This window comes from Elaeis guineensis, chromosome 15 (assembly GCF_000442705.2).
Source record: "Elaeis guineensis isolate ETL-2024a chromosome 15, EG11, whole genome shotgun sequence".
Classification (NCBI taxonomy): Eukaryota; Viridiplantae; Streptophyta; class Magnoliopsida; order Arecales; family Arecaceae; genus Elaeis; species Elaeis guineensis.
In genome coordinates, this window is record NC_026007.2 from 74,022,276 (window position 1) to 74,036,881 (window position 14,606).

Genomic DNA, 14,606 nt, shown 5'->3' on the forward strand with positions numbered 1-14,606 from the left:
GATTGCATAAAAATAATGTTCAATATTTTTCTCTCCTCAGCTTAGATCCTCTGCCCAAGAACTTTAATGCCTTTCGTAGAATCCGACTTTGAGGAGGTATGGAAATATGATGAAATGGCGTTGTGTGTTCGGGCATGGGTTTGCCACGATGCATGTGGAAACATGCCTGGTTGATTTATGTCAAATAAAGCTTTAGCTGAATTCGTAGATCGATAGTCTTAACCTTGGTGGTTGATGGTAGGAGTGCAGTTCGTATACCCATCAATCCAAAACCAACCTCCACCCACCCCCATCGAAAAAACCCCTTCCAACAAGGATGCCTTTTTTGTCATATTTTCAGTAGGAAAAGCTGAAGACACCATATTCTAAAGCAACACGATGGAGTTCAAACCAATGATACCATCCAAGCGAACAAAGCCCCAGATTGCTTTCTATGGAGGCCTAGATGTGAACTGAGAAAGCCTTCATCAACGAAAACAGCGAAGGATTTATATATATATTATGAAGGCCATGATGACATGGCTGCTTCAGCTTAACTGCCCGTTTCTTCTTTCTTTTTTTCTTACTTGGAGACGACAATTGATGGTTCTTAATTCTTTTTTTAATGAAGGTCTCCATGACATGACCACTTCGACTAAACTGCCCGTTTCTTCTTTTTCTTACGAGACGGCAATTGACAGTTCTAAACGAAAATGAGCCGAACGTCTCGCGAAGAATTTTGAGAGATAGTTGTAGAAGAAACGAAGCTACACAAGCGATGAGCAAGTCGGGCCAAATTCCTAGCAATGAACAGATGATGTGGAATAAATGCCGATATTTGGTGTTTAATAGAATCAATGCTTTCTCCCAACATTTTGCAAATTAATTGAACTTCTCTTGGACCTTTTGTAATCGACAATGGTGGGCTACAAACAAAACTAACCAAATGGAGTTGATAAATTTAGACCTCTAATACCTTGCCATTTGTTATAAAATGATTGCAGTCTTTGTCTGGTACACCGAAAGATAGATGTTCAGTAATTGAAATTAATGTTAATGCTATTATGAGTCTGAATCATCTACAACACGTGGTTGCGTTTGATCCTATATGCTCCATATAATATATGGACATTGTCTTGATATTACATGAGATTCATCTCATCCAATCATTGCCATTGCGTAATACGCAGCCATGTGATTGAGAGACTAAACAATTCTAATTTAACCCCAAATTGAAAAGATCCCTACTTTGCTGTTTCTTCTTGGGGTACATTTGGGTTGTGACCGGAATATGAATAGAATTTAAATACTAAGGGGAGAGTCCACGTTGGATATTGAGGGATTGGGGTTTTTTTTTTTTTTTTTTTTTGAAATTAGAAGAGGAATAAGATTCTTTTTGACTAAACAGTTGGAATAGGAGCCAACCATTTTTATTATCCTTTCCGAGCCTAATTCCCTCCAACGGAGCATGCCATGCCATTAGTGGATTTGCTAGCATGTAGCAGCATTAGCAGCTTATGGCTTAGCCCAAACAATTGGTTTCTCTACTCTGTTCCGGAATGGTTCAATGTGGTGTAAGGATGTCTGTGACTCGAATGCACCTCATGAGACCTCATAAGAGGCTATCTGGAATATACCTTGCCCAAGGTTGCCTGGGGACCTCTGGTTGTTGCCTCAAAGGCTTACCGACTTTCGCCACAAAATTGAAGGGCTTACCCCGGATACTATCCAAGTGCCACTTGAAGACCATTCTAATTTAACTAACTGCTGAAGTTAATTATTTACCCAGTTCCTATCGAGAACAAGTTAATTTCTACAGTTCTTGTACTATCTGATTTGGTTCGAAAGGTTTCTTTCACACGTAAAATATCATTTCAAATGTAGTTAGCTTTAGTAATAATAAACTTAATCTTATATCTTCTCGAGAAATGCATCAGAACATAGTACCTACCTGCTACTTACCTGCCAGAAGTTGACGGCAATGTAATCGAAGCCATTTTCATCAAAAGAAAAAAGAGAGAAAAAAAAAAAAAAAAGTAATCTAAGCCATGTATCCAGTATTCAACAACACGTGACATGGACTTGCAACCATGCTGAAAGTTATGCTAGGAGGACGGCATAAACCATGTTGCGACCGTTGCTGGGCTATGAAAATGAGCATCCATGAGGAAACAAGTCATAAAGACAGTTTTTCCATCAAAAAAAAAAAAAAAAGTCATAAAGACAGTTTTTCTTAAGCCCCTGCAAACAAGAGTTGTTGACCTCACAAACCTAATCGAATGACAATAAGATTATAATAATGTATTTCGGGCCAGAGAAAATGGCAAATGAGACCTTTGCTGAACGAAGTTTAATATAAGTGCAGGCGACCAACTCAAAGATCCTAATTAGATTTTTATCGATGAAACCACCATCCATTTCATCACCATCGTGAGCTTTCGGAACAGCGAATCCATGGTGAAGCGGACTGTGCTCAAAGTAGATATCTCTTGCCAAAAGTGCAAGCAGAAGCTGATACATGCCGTCTGCGGGATAGAAGGTGACATTTATCTTCCAACAAATCCGTTTTTCGCTTTATGACACCAAAGCTTTCACTCGTAGGCTTTTACACTCATTACAAATAGCTTCTTATCGGTCCTCTCTGTGCTTGTGTCTGAATGATATGAACTACATAACTTAAGAAGCTATTACTGTTGTATTACAAGTGATCAGATAAACCCGAGAATAAGTAAGGGGAGAGTTTTGCCTCCTCTTGATGTTGTCCTTATGATTGGCCCATGATTTTGTGACTTAATTATTGGCAGGCGTTGATAAGATCGAGGTGGATGGTGCCAAGAGCACTCTGACAGTCACCGGTGATGCTGACCCCATCGAAGTGATTGTTCGCGCGAGGAAGCTGGGAAAATTTGCTGAAGTGGTGAGCATTGGTCCGCCGCCGCCGCCGCCGAAGCTGGTGCAGGAGAAGCAGCCTGAGAAATAAAGGACGATCAGTCACATGCCCTCGGCTTGCCCGGTGTGCCAGCGGATGGGCACCGGTCATGCCCCTTTGTCTTGCTCCATCCTGTGAAATGTGGACATTTCCAAGTTGACATTTATTATTTCATTATCAAGCAGCTGGTGGCAAAGTTTGATGTATTATTGTTCCTATTCTGTCCCTTATTTCTTCTTTCCTGTAAAAATTATTTATGAAGTGGTCCATGATTGAGCTTTAAAAAGTGAAGAAATATGTTTTTTTAAGTCTTAACTTCTCCATGTCTGAAAAATTTATCCTCAAAACATATGGATTGCAGACATATATGTTTTTTTAAGGCTTTTCTTGAAAAAAGAAAATTGTAGTTATAAGTTTGTGAAAAAGTTAGTTTCTGTTAGTTGTTTTCGTTTCAGTAGTGCTTTTATTGCAAAAAAACTAAGAAATTAAGCATCGATAGCGTATGATCATCAATTGTAACTCTTGGCAGCTTACATCTCATAAAGCTCAAGCTACCTTCAATTTTTTTTTTTTTTTGAGGGAAGCTACCTTCATATTTAGGCAGATATTAGACATCTCACCAGTGTAGATAAAAATAATGTTGTTTTCGTATACTGATCAAGATGCACCATTCTGGAGCGGAAGATGTGATTATTTTCGTTCCTATGGCATTTGTGACCGACGTCAATCTTGTGCAATCACGATATCCGCATCCACATGTCTTCCTTTTCTTTACCCTTTCTTTTTTGATGGAAAATGGAGGAAGCATCGAGCTTCCCCAGCATTCATTAAAGAATAAAATAGAAAATTACAAGATACCGAGCCTACAAGTTGCTCTGTTTGCATGATCCAGATGCAAGTTATCAGGATGAGATTAACATGAGTGAGATACAGCTCTGAGACAGCCCATTGAGAGGTAGTTAAAGCTTCTGAGCACTGAAGGAAACAAAGGGATTTCTTTTAGAACTCATCCGGTTCATAGGAAGAGAAGGGGGGAAACACAATTCCTGAGAAGTGGAGATGAGCCCCTTTATTTGATTTGAGTTTCAAGTGGAGAGAAAATAGAAAAGCTTGTCCTATAAAAAGATATTTTTTATGTTTTATGAGAAGTGAAAATCTATGAGGGAAATGGATTTTCCAACTTTCCATGAAATGAAAAGTGATGGTCTTTTTTTTCTTTCCAAAAATATCTTTTTAAGATATAAATAAAAATTCTAATATTTATATTAACATCACATAATGTTTATATTAATATAAATATTATAATATTTATAATATATTAATATGAATATTAATATAGTATTATATTTAATATTATATTTACATCTATATTAATAAATTTATTATGTTAAAATATTAATATGATATTAATATATATATTAGTATTATCTTAATATAATAAATTATTATGATATAATGTTATATTATAATATATTAATATTATATTAATATTAATATAAATATAATATTATTATTTATACAAAGTTTGGGAGCAAAAAGATATGATCTTATATATATTAAAGATATAATAAATATTTTATATAATTTTTTTAGAAAAATGAATGCTCAATTATATTTAAGTCATTTTAGAATAAAATACTTTTTTTATAGTCAACCTAAAATCATATTCTCAGAAAGTAATTTTTTAAATCAATTTTTTAGATTCACTTTTGAATCAGATTTTCTATATGATCAGTTCGATTTCAGATTCAATTTTAGAAAATCGATTCAAGTTGGTCTGATTTGAAACTTAATCCCAAATCGATCCGATCCAATCCGAATCATGCACATTTTTAATCAAAATATATACCCCAAATACCTCTCAGTATGGGTTACAGTCTTGAGTTTGATCTAATTGGGGGCAGCTTAGGAGCTGGTATTAGTTTAAACTTTATATCATATATAGAACCTTTATTCAACAAAATTGTTACAGATATTCTAGCATGTTATCAAATATTATGCAATATAATTAATTTAGTTTAAAAGAACTAAACCTCATCCTGATGTATCTGCCCTAATTTTTCAAATTAAATTTTCAAAAAAATACATAATAAATATTTTTTAAAATTAAAATATAGTATTTGTTAATCTTCATTGTTAAGAACCAATCAAATATATTTCAGGCAATAGTTTCTTAAAAACATTGTCAAAACATAGAGTGTAATTTTTCTTTCAAAAATAAATCAACTTGGAGGCTGGTAATTTGCTAGGCTGCTTGTTAGATATTTTAAGTATCATGGTGTCAGTATCAGAAATGTATTTTAAGCTGTAGCAGAAGACAATAATAAATAATCTACTTGCTTGATGAATGCAATACAAAAAAGACCTTCGAGATTTATGATGTGAGATAGTATTAGTCGATATATTGATAATATATGATAGAGCAATAAAAATAAATTTAAAATTCATAGGTTTATTTTTGTAACTTTTATGAGCTTGGTTGACATCTAGGTTTTTTGTTGTGAAATTTACAAAAACCTAGCCAATTGGCTAGGACTTCTCATGTCAAATACTTGAAAAACATCATGAAAATATCTAAAAACATAATCATACAGTTTTTTCTAAATCTTTATCCAATGGAGCACCATTCGGCTGCCGCAGGCAAACAGCAGACAGCGTTTCACGTAGATCAGAGCCCGACACCCCTATCCAGTAAGACCCTAAGACTTATCCCCTGTTCTAGAACATGCTGTCCGCTATTGGCACCTCTACAGCTGTCCCAGTTCACATCCAACGAACTAGCCGTTGGACGTGGTTCTGCTGTGGACGCAAATCTAAGCGCATGGATCTCTCTCTCTCTCTCTCTCTCTCTAAATCATTCATCCATTAAATTAGTGTGTTGGGTTTATGGAGTGGCTTGCATTTCGGCCATTCTCTCTCTCACCCCAACAGCAGAGACCTCGTCAACAGCTCCAAAAAAATACCAACGCAACCAATCTCTCTCTCTTCCTCTTCTGTCATATCCACCGTAGCGTAGAGTAGTCGTGTCTCCCTCGTCGTCCCCTCAGCGGATTCCGAGGTAATTTAAACTGCTCCCCTCCCTCCACCCTTGTCTAAACCTCGAAGTTTGTCCCAGAGGTAAATCTTTCCCCCCTCCATTCTTCTTCTTCCTCCTCCTTCTCTTATCCCCTTCTTCACCTGCATTCCCATTGGTCGTGAGCTCGTTTTCCACTGTTTTGGATTCCTCGGTTCATTGGGTTTTCTTTCTCCTTTTCTCTGTTGTTACTTTTTACCTCAATTTTGCCTCCGGTCTTTAAAGGTGCCTGACAATCCTCATCGAACGTAAATGGCTCCAGTTTAAGCTTTGCTACAACAAATAGCCTTTTTTCCCATCTTTTTTCTTTTTCTTGGATTTCAGTATAATGCCATAAGCTTTTCCATTTATGTTGATAAAAAACACCACAGTTATCGAGATTTTAAGAGATTACAACGTTCAAAATTTAATCTTTGAAGTCCAATTTTAGCGCTGCTTCTGATATTGTTCTGGCACATGAATGATTGCGCTCATTCCTATGTTTTCTTGATTATTTGTTCTGTTTTTTGGCTTTCCATGATGAAAAAAGAAACAAAGAATAGCAAACCGAATCTCTATTTTCTTTTCTTTCTCACCTGATCACTAGGAAAGCTGGAGTTCTTTATTTAGAGATACCCCACCCTTCAAATGAAGTTTGTCAAGATATATTTTGCTGCTTGTTCCCATGTCATAGTGCTTACTTTTGTTATTAATCTCAAGGTGATGGGATTTCAGGTGGTTGGAGAGGCGTACGCCTAGGTATCCTTGATGAGTTCTTAACTCTCCACCCCTTTGTTGTCTTTAACCAGGTCCAGCGCCCATATGACCATGAGCAAAGCAATGTCGGGGCCACTTGACCATTACAGAAAATCTGGTATGCATGGGATAAAAATATCCTCCATTTTGTTCCTTTTGTTCTATGTTTCCAACCTATGATTCTTTTCTTGTTCTAATATTATCTAACCAGTGCCTCAGAAAACTAGATAATTTCTTATTTGTATTGAGATTCAAATATACTTGAATGAAATTAGGTAGATTAGATTTGTGTAACAAACACTAAATTCCCATTCAATTGTCCTTGAAAGATAATGGTTGTCAAATGTATATCTCTTTTTTGATATTTGGCGTTGTCTTCCAAGGGTGGAAGGCCTGTGGCAAATCTGCATTGGCATTGAAATATACAATGTAGAAAGGAGGAAGAAAAAGATACTTGGAAAGTTATGAAGCCAATGGATCAGCAATGTAACTCTGAGTCAGAAAGATTTCTAGAAAATTAAACTTTTCATAAGCAGATGATGCTACGTCCATCTGATTTGTTGTAATCTTTAAGTTTGTTTCTATGTCACAGAATCTACAAAAATTTATTATGCTCAATTGTTAGATTATTCAAATTGACATTCATCTTTCTCCAATGGTCCTTTTTATTTTAAAGAGACATTCTCTAAGAATCATTAATTCTACAGGAAAATAGTTTTTTCTGTTTTGAGTAATAATTGAGGTTTTCCATATTGTTCAAACAAAACGAGAGTTTTCCCATGTGCTATTGGCTATGCCATCTTTCTGCAATTGTTGCAGGTCTAGATGGCACCCCTGAGGAGAGGCGAGACAGAAGATCCGATATTGAGAACTCTGAGGATGAGAGGAAGACCAGGATTGGATCTCTGAAGAAGAAGGCGATCAATGCCTCTGCAAAGTTCAGAAATTCATTGACAAAAAGGGGTAGGAGAAGTAGTAGGGTCATGTCTGTCTGCATAGAGGATGTGCGCGATGCTGAGGAAATGCAGGCTGTTGATGCTTTCCGCCAAACTCTCATTTTGGAAGAATTGCTACCATCAAGACATGATGACTATCATATGATGCTAAGGTCATCTTCTTAACTGATTCTTAATATGTTTTTTTTTTTTTTTTTTTTAATATTTTTTATGTGGTGAATTGTGGCAAAGTCCATGGACAAAGTGAATGTTTTTGGTTGTTGATGTTTGAAGTTTATGATAGACTTGGCAGTGCAGTTATTTTAGTGCTCAAATGATTTAAGTACATGTCATTGTCGATATTCATGAACCTACGCATTAATTAGTCTATGATGCAGATTTCTGAAGGCCAGGAAGTTTGATATTGAGAAAACAAAGCAAATGTGGACAGATATGCTTCAATGGAGGAAGGAATTTGGTGCTGACACAATTGTTGAGGTAACCATCCCTCCTTCATGATACGGTCTGCAGCTTTGTGTTCTGTATGTTTTACTTGCAACTATTCAGGCAGGTATTTCCACGCATTCACACGTGCACACGTGCACACACACACAACAAAAACAAATCTGCTAGGGATGTTCTTCCTGTTGACTGGGTCGAGCATATATAAGCCTGTGTCTACTTTCTGTCATTTTTCTCGAAGAGTGATGTATTATGCCTAATATTCTATCAATCTATTTAGGATTTTGAATTCAAAGAGCTTGATGAAGTCTTGGAGTACTATCCACAAGGTCATCATGGTGTAGATAAGGAAGGCAGGCCAGTCTACATTGAAAAACTTGGACAAATTGACACCAACAAGCTAATGCAAGTTACAAACATGGACCGGTATATCAAATACCATGTGAAGGAGTTCGAGAGGACATTTAACACCAAGTTCCCAGCTTGCTCGATTGCTGCAAAACGACACATTGACCAAAGCACAACAATTATTGATGTGCAAGGAGTGGTATGTCACTGGTGGCTTCTATGTTTTATCATTATGCCCTGAACCTCTTGTCTTAAATATAAATCTGTAGAATACCAAATTCTTGAAAATTTTTGTCTATTACCTGTTTCACTTTCTTGCATCCTTCTTTTCGCATTGATTGACATTTAAGATGGATCCTCTCAGTGCTCAATTGTTACGATAAATGTTTTACTTTTATTTTCTGACATCAATATGACTCAGGGGATGAAACAATTCAACAAGGTTGCAAGGGATTTAATCAGCCGTCTTCAGAAAATTGATGGTGATAATTATCCTGAGGTATCTCTCTTTGTGCTGCATGAAATTGGTAGTCATTTGCTATTCAAATCGAAATAACTATTCTAACATAACATATTTAAATTATTTACTCTGCTGCAGACCTTGTGTCGCATGTTCATTATCAATGCAGGTCAGGGATTTAGACTTCTATGGAGCACTGTGAAGAGCTTCCTTGATCCAAAGACCACTGCAAAGATCAATGTAAGCTCTTATTCTCTCTTTATAAAGTAATGTGTCCACGAGTAATATACCTGATAATAACATCTTCTTTCAGGTTTTGGGAAATAAGTACCAGAGCAAGTTGCTTGAAGTGATTGATGCCAGGCATGTCCTATTGGCTAGAGTGCTATTTTTTATTTCTTTCCATTTTTTGGTCCAGATTTTCAATGCTTGATTGTGAATGATAAAGTACCAGAGTAGCTTTTCAAATTGGTAAAATACCTTCTAGAAAAGATCTCTTACATGCAAATTAAGAGGTGCAAGCTAGTTGATCAATGGATAGATTCATATACAATAATCATAGCTGGTCTTACTTTCATGGATTTATACCAGTGAATTGCCAGAGTTCCTCGGTGGCACTTGCAACTGCAAAGGAGGTTGCCTTCGGTCAGACAAGGGCCCATGGAAAGATCCTGAAATTATGAATGTACCTCATTCCTCTCATTTCTCTTCATTTTATATTCAGAGCTAATTTGAAATGGTTTGGTACTTGAGTGGATTCTTACGTAATAATCTGATGTACAGATGGTGCAAGGTGGCATGGCAAGATATGGAAGGTGCCAGGCTCCTTCTAGCACAGACGAGAAAACAATTTCTGAGGATGAGATAGTGTACCATAAGGTGACAAACAGATCCACCTATTTCTCCAGTCATTTTATTCTCTTTGCAAGCTTGTACTTTCACTGGTGTATTCCTATACTGATGGGTACACTACTTTCCTTTTTTTCCAACATGAAGAGGCAAGACTCTTTCTGTGATGATGTGCGACCTCCCTCTCCCGGAATGTCAAGGGTGATCGAGCACCCACACTTATCGCCTGTTCGGGAGGAAGTAGTCAGTCCGAGTTACAAGGTGATTCTTAGATCACTAAAAATTAAGCAAAAAAAAAAAAACTCAATGGCTCCTTACAGGAATGAAACACAAAAACTGCAAATAATTAATACCCAAACATACTTATGATGTTGGTTCATCTTGGTTATTTGCTTCTCTTTTCTTAGCTCCTTCACATCCTATTCCGGCTAAAGCTACTTAGCTGATGGCCCACTGAACATATGGCTTTTCTTGGTGAATAGCACATTTGAAGTTCAAAGATTTATTCTTGTGTGTCTATTAATGAGCAAAACCAATGACCATGCCCTTTTTTGGCCTTGGCACTGCAGCAACATTGCTGGAACGTTGCCCTGAGTAGTAGCTCTGCGAGCTAATTCATGCTATTTATTTTCAAGCAAGCTTTCCTCACAAAGTTTTTGGTGCATGGTTTGCTTTATGATTCAGACGTAGAGATGGACGGATTACGAAGTCTTTAAGCATACAAAAAGATCCATCCAATCTGTTAGAAGTCGCCTTCAAAGTTCAGGATCAGCTAAATCTTCAGAACTTTATAACCAATTTCAGCTTAACAGACTTCATTAATTATGTTGCCATTGTAATCATAAGTATAATCTCAGCTCAGCTCAGCTTAGCTTAGCAAATCTGGGGAATCCCATAGCAGGTCTTCAGGAACTTGAGCTTGTCGTCCTAGATGTTCGCCATTTTACTAAGTGATATGAGCCAATATATATTGCACCTGATATAATTTTTATACTCTTCTCCATCTTCTCAGGCCCAGAGAGCCATGGAGAGCTTCCCTACTCCAGATGCAGACGATGATTATATCCCAATGGTCGACAAGACTGTGGATGCCAGCTGGATTAAGGAAGTGATGGATGAGAAACAACTTGCCCTCTCTAAAGGTCCAGATTCCACTATTTAACTCCTATAGAACTTGGTGATTTCGTTTATGAGGGGCCTCGGGCATTCCCTCAACCATGTCTCAAATTGCTGCAAGCTAGCATGAACTTGTGAAGACTTTATTAAGGACATGACCAAAGATCTACTTTCTTATTCACAGGTGCCTACACCCTAGCAGATGTTTATAAAGGTCCTGACGGGTTTAGCAACCACATCCTCGCCGGAGTCATGGCCTTTGTCATGGGCATCGTGACCATGCTCCGCGTGACCCGTGTCGTGCCAAAGAAGATCGTTGATGCAGCCATCGACCACGTCAGCCCCGTCTACTGTGCACAGACGGTGGTTAAAGCCCAGATGCACCAGCAGCTGCCCGCATCGACTGTCTCAGCTGCTGAGTACTCCTCCGTCATGAAGCGCCTCATCAAGCTGGAAGAGACCGTGAACATCCTAAGCATGAAGCCGGCTGAGATGGCCATTGAGAAGGAGGAGCAGTTGAAGGCTGCCGTGAGCCGTGTGGATGCCTTGGAGGCAGAGCTTGCAGCAACCAAGAAGGTAAAAGTTACCAGTATTACCTGACGGCAAAAAAAAGTGGACGCAGTTTCAAGCGCATTTGTGATGGTTTAGAATGTAGTTCAAAGTTCTGGTGCAATTATTTAACGTTCATGCAAGAGCTTTTTTTTTTTTTTTCTTTTTCTTTTTCTTTTTCTTTTCCCTTTTGCAGGCTCTGGAAGATGCTCTTGTTCGACAGGAGGAGCTTCTTGCTTACCTTGACAAGAAGAAGAAGAAGAAGAAGAGCAAGTTGGTAAGTTATCTTAAGTTGCAAACAGTCTAAAGGATCCTGTCCTTTTAGACTGATCTCTTTCTATCATGTAATCCCTAGAACCTCTGCTCTTCTCTTTAGGCTGGAAGGTAAATGCCCTGTATTAGATCAGAGATACAGCCAAGTTTTTTGATGGCTGTCTGATACTCCATCCAATTTAAGAATGTAAAATTTTGCTGAAAGAAATGCTTTCAAATTCTCTTGGTTAGTTTTTTTCACTCAGAAACATAGGTATTCCCATCATAAAAGATGTTCCGTTCATATTTTGCAGCTGCATTAATCTCCTTCCTTCTTATCATATCATTGATTCTTTTTCCTTTTTCATTGCAGAACCCATTTTGCTGGTGAATGGATGGAGGCAAAGGAAGCCGCAGGTTTTGAAAAATAAAGCTGCGAATTTGACGTAGCTGGCTGAGATTCTCTTCTCAGAAAATACACTTGACTGTATTCCTTCATGTTTGGATTTGCCGAACTGACCACTTGAATATAAAACTCCATGATTTTCTCAAGATGAAACTGTTCCCTATTTATTACTGATAATCTAAATAAAGTCAGCCAGGCATCCAATAGATGGCTCAGACATCCAAATTATCGACAAGACTCAGCATCCATGTTGGCAACCTTTCTGCATTCTGCGCGAATTCTCTAGTGATTGGACTGAATTGACTGGCTTGAATTCACAATACATGTACCTCAAGTCTGTAGCCTGTCTCTGCTCTTTCCGTTTTGTATGAACATAGACATCAAGCATTGCCTTACTCATCTGGTTGATTTGGACCTGGCTGCAATTCATCTGAAAAAGTATCTAAATGAATCTTGGCTTCCGGGGCTTGTTCAATAAGGACATACCAAGAATTCTGTCGGCCAGAGCTACTGCTGTATTCCGCTTTCAGTTTGCAGCCTGGATCTTGCATGGGCCATGCGGGAGAAAGCCATGCCTTCAAGAGAGAAGCACACCACCATGTTTCATGGGAAAAAATCCCCAGTTTTGTCACGGAGAAGGACGGACTGAATTTTCCGCTCTTTAACTTGATGGTTGCAATGGATGACCCTAAGAGAGTGTTTGATATGTGATCGGAATAAGAATCAAAACCGGAATGCATTGAAAGAAATATAGGAATTAAAATAGCTTTATCTTCCAAAGCATTTAGTTCGTGACCATACTTGGAATCAAAATGAAGATTAGAATATTTAGAAGAGAATTGGGATTGGGATTTTAGGGGATTGAGCCATCCCATTCCATCTCGAAATTAGAATTAAAATGAAACTCTTCTCAATAAAATGGTTGAAATGAGAATTATCTATTTTCATTATTGTTCCCATTCCAGATCCCAACTCTCCTCAACTAAGCATCTCTTCGCGATCGAAATCAAAATTAGAATCGGAACGGTCATATCTCCCAAAGTATTTGATTCGTGATTGAATGTAGAATCAGAATTAGAATCAAAATGAAGATTTGAATCTTTAAAGAAGATCTGGGATTGAGTTTTAGAAGATTTGGATCATTTTCATACCATCCCGTAATTAAAATTAGAATGGGACTCCTTCCAACCAAACGACTAGAATAGGAGTCATCTATTCCCATTTTCATTCCAGACCTCAACTAACCCTGTTGAAGCAACGCGCACCGGATTGGATCGATCTAGGCTTGTGATCTAATATCTAATTTCTTTGAGACAATTCACCAAACACATTGCAGGCATAAATAAATAAAGACAAAGAACCAAGATTTACGTGGTTCGGCACAAAAGGCCTACATCCACGGGGAGGAGGAGCAATCCACTATAAATCCGTCTCGAAAAATAGGTACAATATGAGGTATAAAATACCTTTATCCGCAACCAACAAGAAAGCAACAAAATATCGAATAGAAGGCAACCAAGATTCAATCGGATCAACCAATCTCAGCCTCGGCAATAGATCAAGATAAAACAATACCTGAGATGAAGATACCTTCCTCAACCCTCGGTAAAAAATCAAGATGATACCTCCTCACCAACCGTAGCAGCACAAGGCATCTGTGAAACCGAGAAGGAAGAAGACAGGTAGACCACCAACCGAAGACCAACAGAAGAAAGCCAGAAAGCAACCCGCACAAGAGGCACAGGCGAGAGATCGGCCAGAGAGCAAAACCCGTGCACAAGAGGCATAGGCGAGAGATCGGCCAGAGAGCAAAACCCGCGCACAAGAGGCACAGGCGAGAGATCGGCCAGAGAGCAAACCTGCACGGGAGAACAAGCAAGAAACAAGCCCGCACAAGAAGCCCTAGAAAAATCTCCGCCCGCTCTAACCTGTGTCACATGAAATAAAGATGCCCCGTTGCCTCCTTATAAAGGAAGAAAGCCTTCTTAACAAAGAGATTCATTCGATGTAGAATTTCCAACTGTCACTGGAGATATATTAAGAAAGATGAGTTTGGAGCAAAATATAACAATCCTCCTCCTTGCGACAAATATTGTACCTTTTATATCAGATGTGGGAAAAAAAATTTTATAACATCCTCCTCACCACAAGCCCCGCAGGGCATTACCAAATGCTTATTCCAATCAAGTTCAGAAAATTTCTGAACTTAATTGCAGGGATTGGTTTAGTGAACATGTCAACTGGATTATGGGCAGTGTATATTTTCTGAAGTCTAACATCATCTTTCTCTACCAGATCTCTGATGAAGTGATACCTGACATCTACATGTTTTGTTCGTTCGTGATACATCTGGTCTCTGGCAAGATGCAAAGCACTCTGACTGTCACAATGAATGTCTAAACAATCCTGTTCGAGACCCAAATCCTGTACTAACCCTTTTAACCAAATAGCTTCCTTTGCTGCCTCTGTCAATGCCATATATTCTGCTTCAGTGGTAGATAAAGCAACTGTAG

At 38.1% G+C, this 14,606-nt stretch overlaps 2 protein-coding genes across 6 annotated transcripts; both read left to right on the forward strand.

Annotated features, from left to right (window-relative positions):
- Positions 1-2,364: 2,364 nt before the first annotated feature.
- Positions 2,365-3,280, forward strand: LOC105058766 (heavy metal-associated isoprenylated plant protein 2-like). Its single transcript, XM_010941806.4, has 2 exons — positions 2,365-2,518; positions 2,784-3,280. The coding sequence occupies exons 1-2, from the start codon at positions 2,434-2,436 to the stop codon at positions 2,957-2,959; spliced, it is 261 nt and encodes an 86-aa protein (XP_010940108.1). The 5' UTR covers positions 2,365-2,433; the 3' UTR covers positions 2,960-3,280.
- A 2,543-nt stretch (positions 3,281-5,823) lies between these two features.
- On the forward strand, positions 5,824-12,260 carry LOC105058767 (phosphatidylinositol/phosphatidylcholine transfer protein SFH12). 5 transcript variants are annotated; one of them, XM_029268537.2, is made up of 15 exons: positions 5,824-5,966; positions 6,770-6,834; positions 7,536-7,824; positions 8,050-8,149; positions 8,394-8,660; positions 8,883-8,960; positions 9,060-9,161; positions 9,235-9,284; positions 9,513-9,606; positions 9,705-9,800; positions 9,918-10,031; positions 10,783-10,912; positions 11,071-11,462; positions 11,632-11,712; positions 12,061-12,260. In XM_029268537.2, the coding sequence occupies exons 2-15, from the start codon at positions 6,783-6,785 to the stop codon at positions 12,076-12,078; spliced, it is 1,863 nt and encodes a 620-aa protein (XP_029124370.2). In that variant the 5' UTR covers positions 5,824-5,966; positions 6,770-6,782; the 3' UTR covers positions 12,079-12,260. The 5 variants fall into 5 exon arrangements, with proteins under 5 accessions (XP_029124370.2, XP_029124369.2, XP_029124371.2 ...); XM_029268536.2 differs by having other exon boundaries at positions 5,829-5,966; positions 6,696-6,834; XM_029268538.2 differs by having other exon boundaries at positions 5,847-6,025.
- The last annotated feature ends 2,346 nt before the right edge of the window (positions 12,261-14,606 follow it).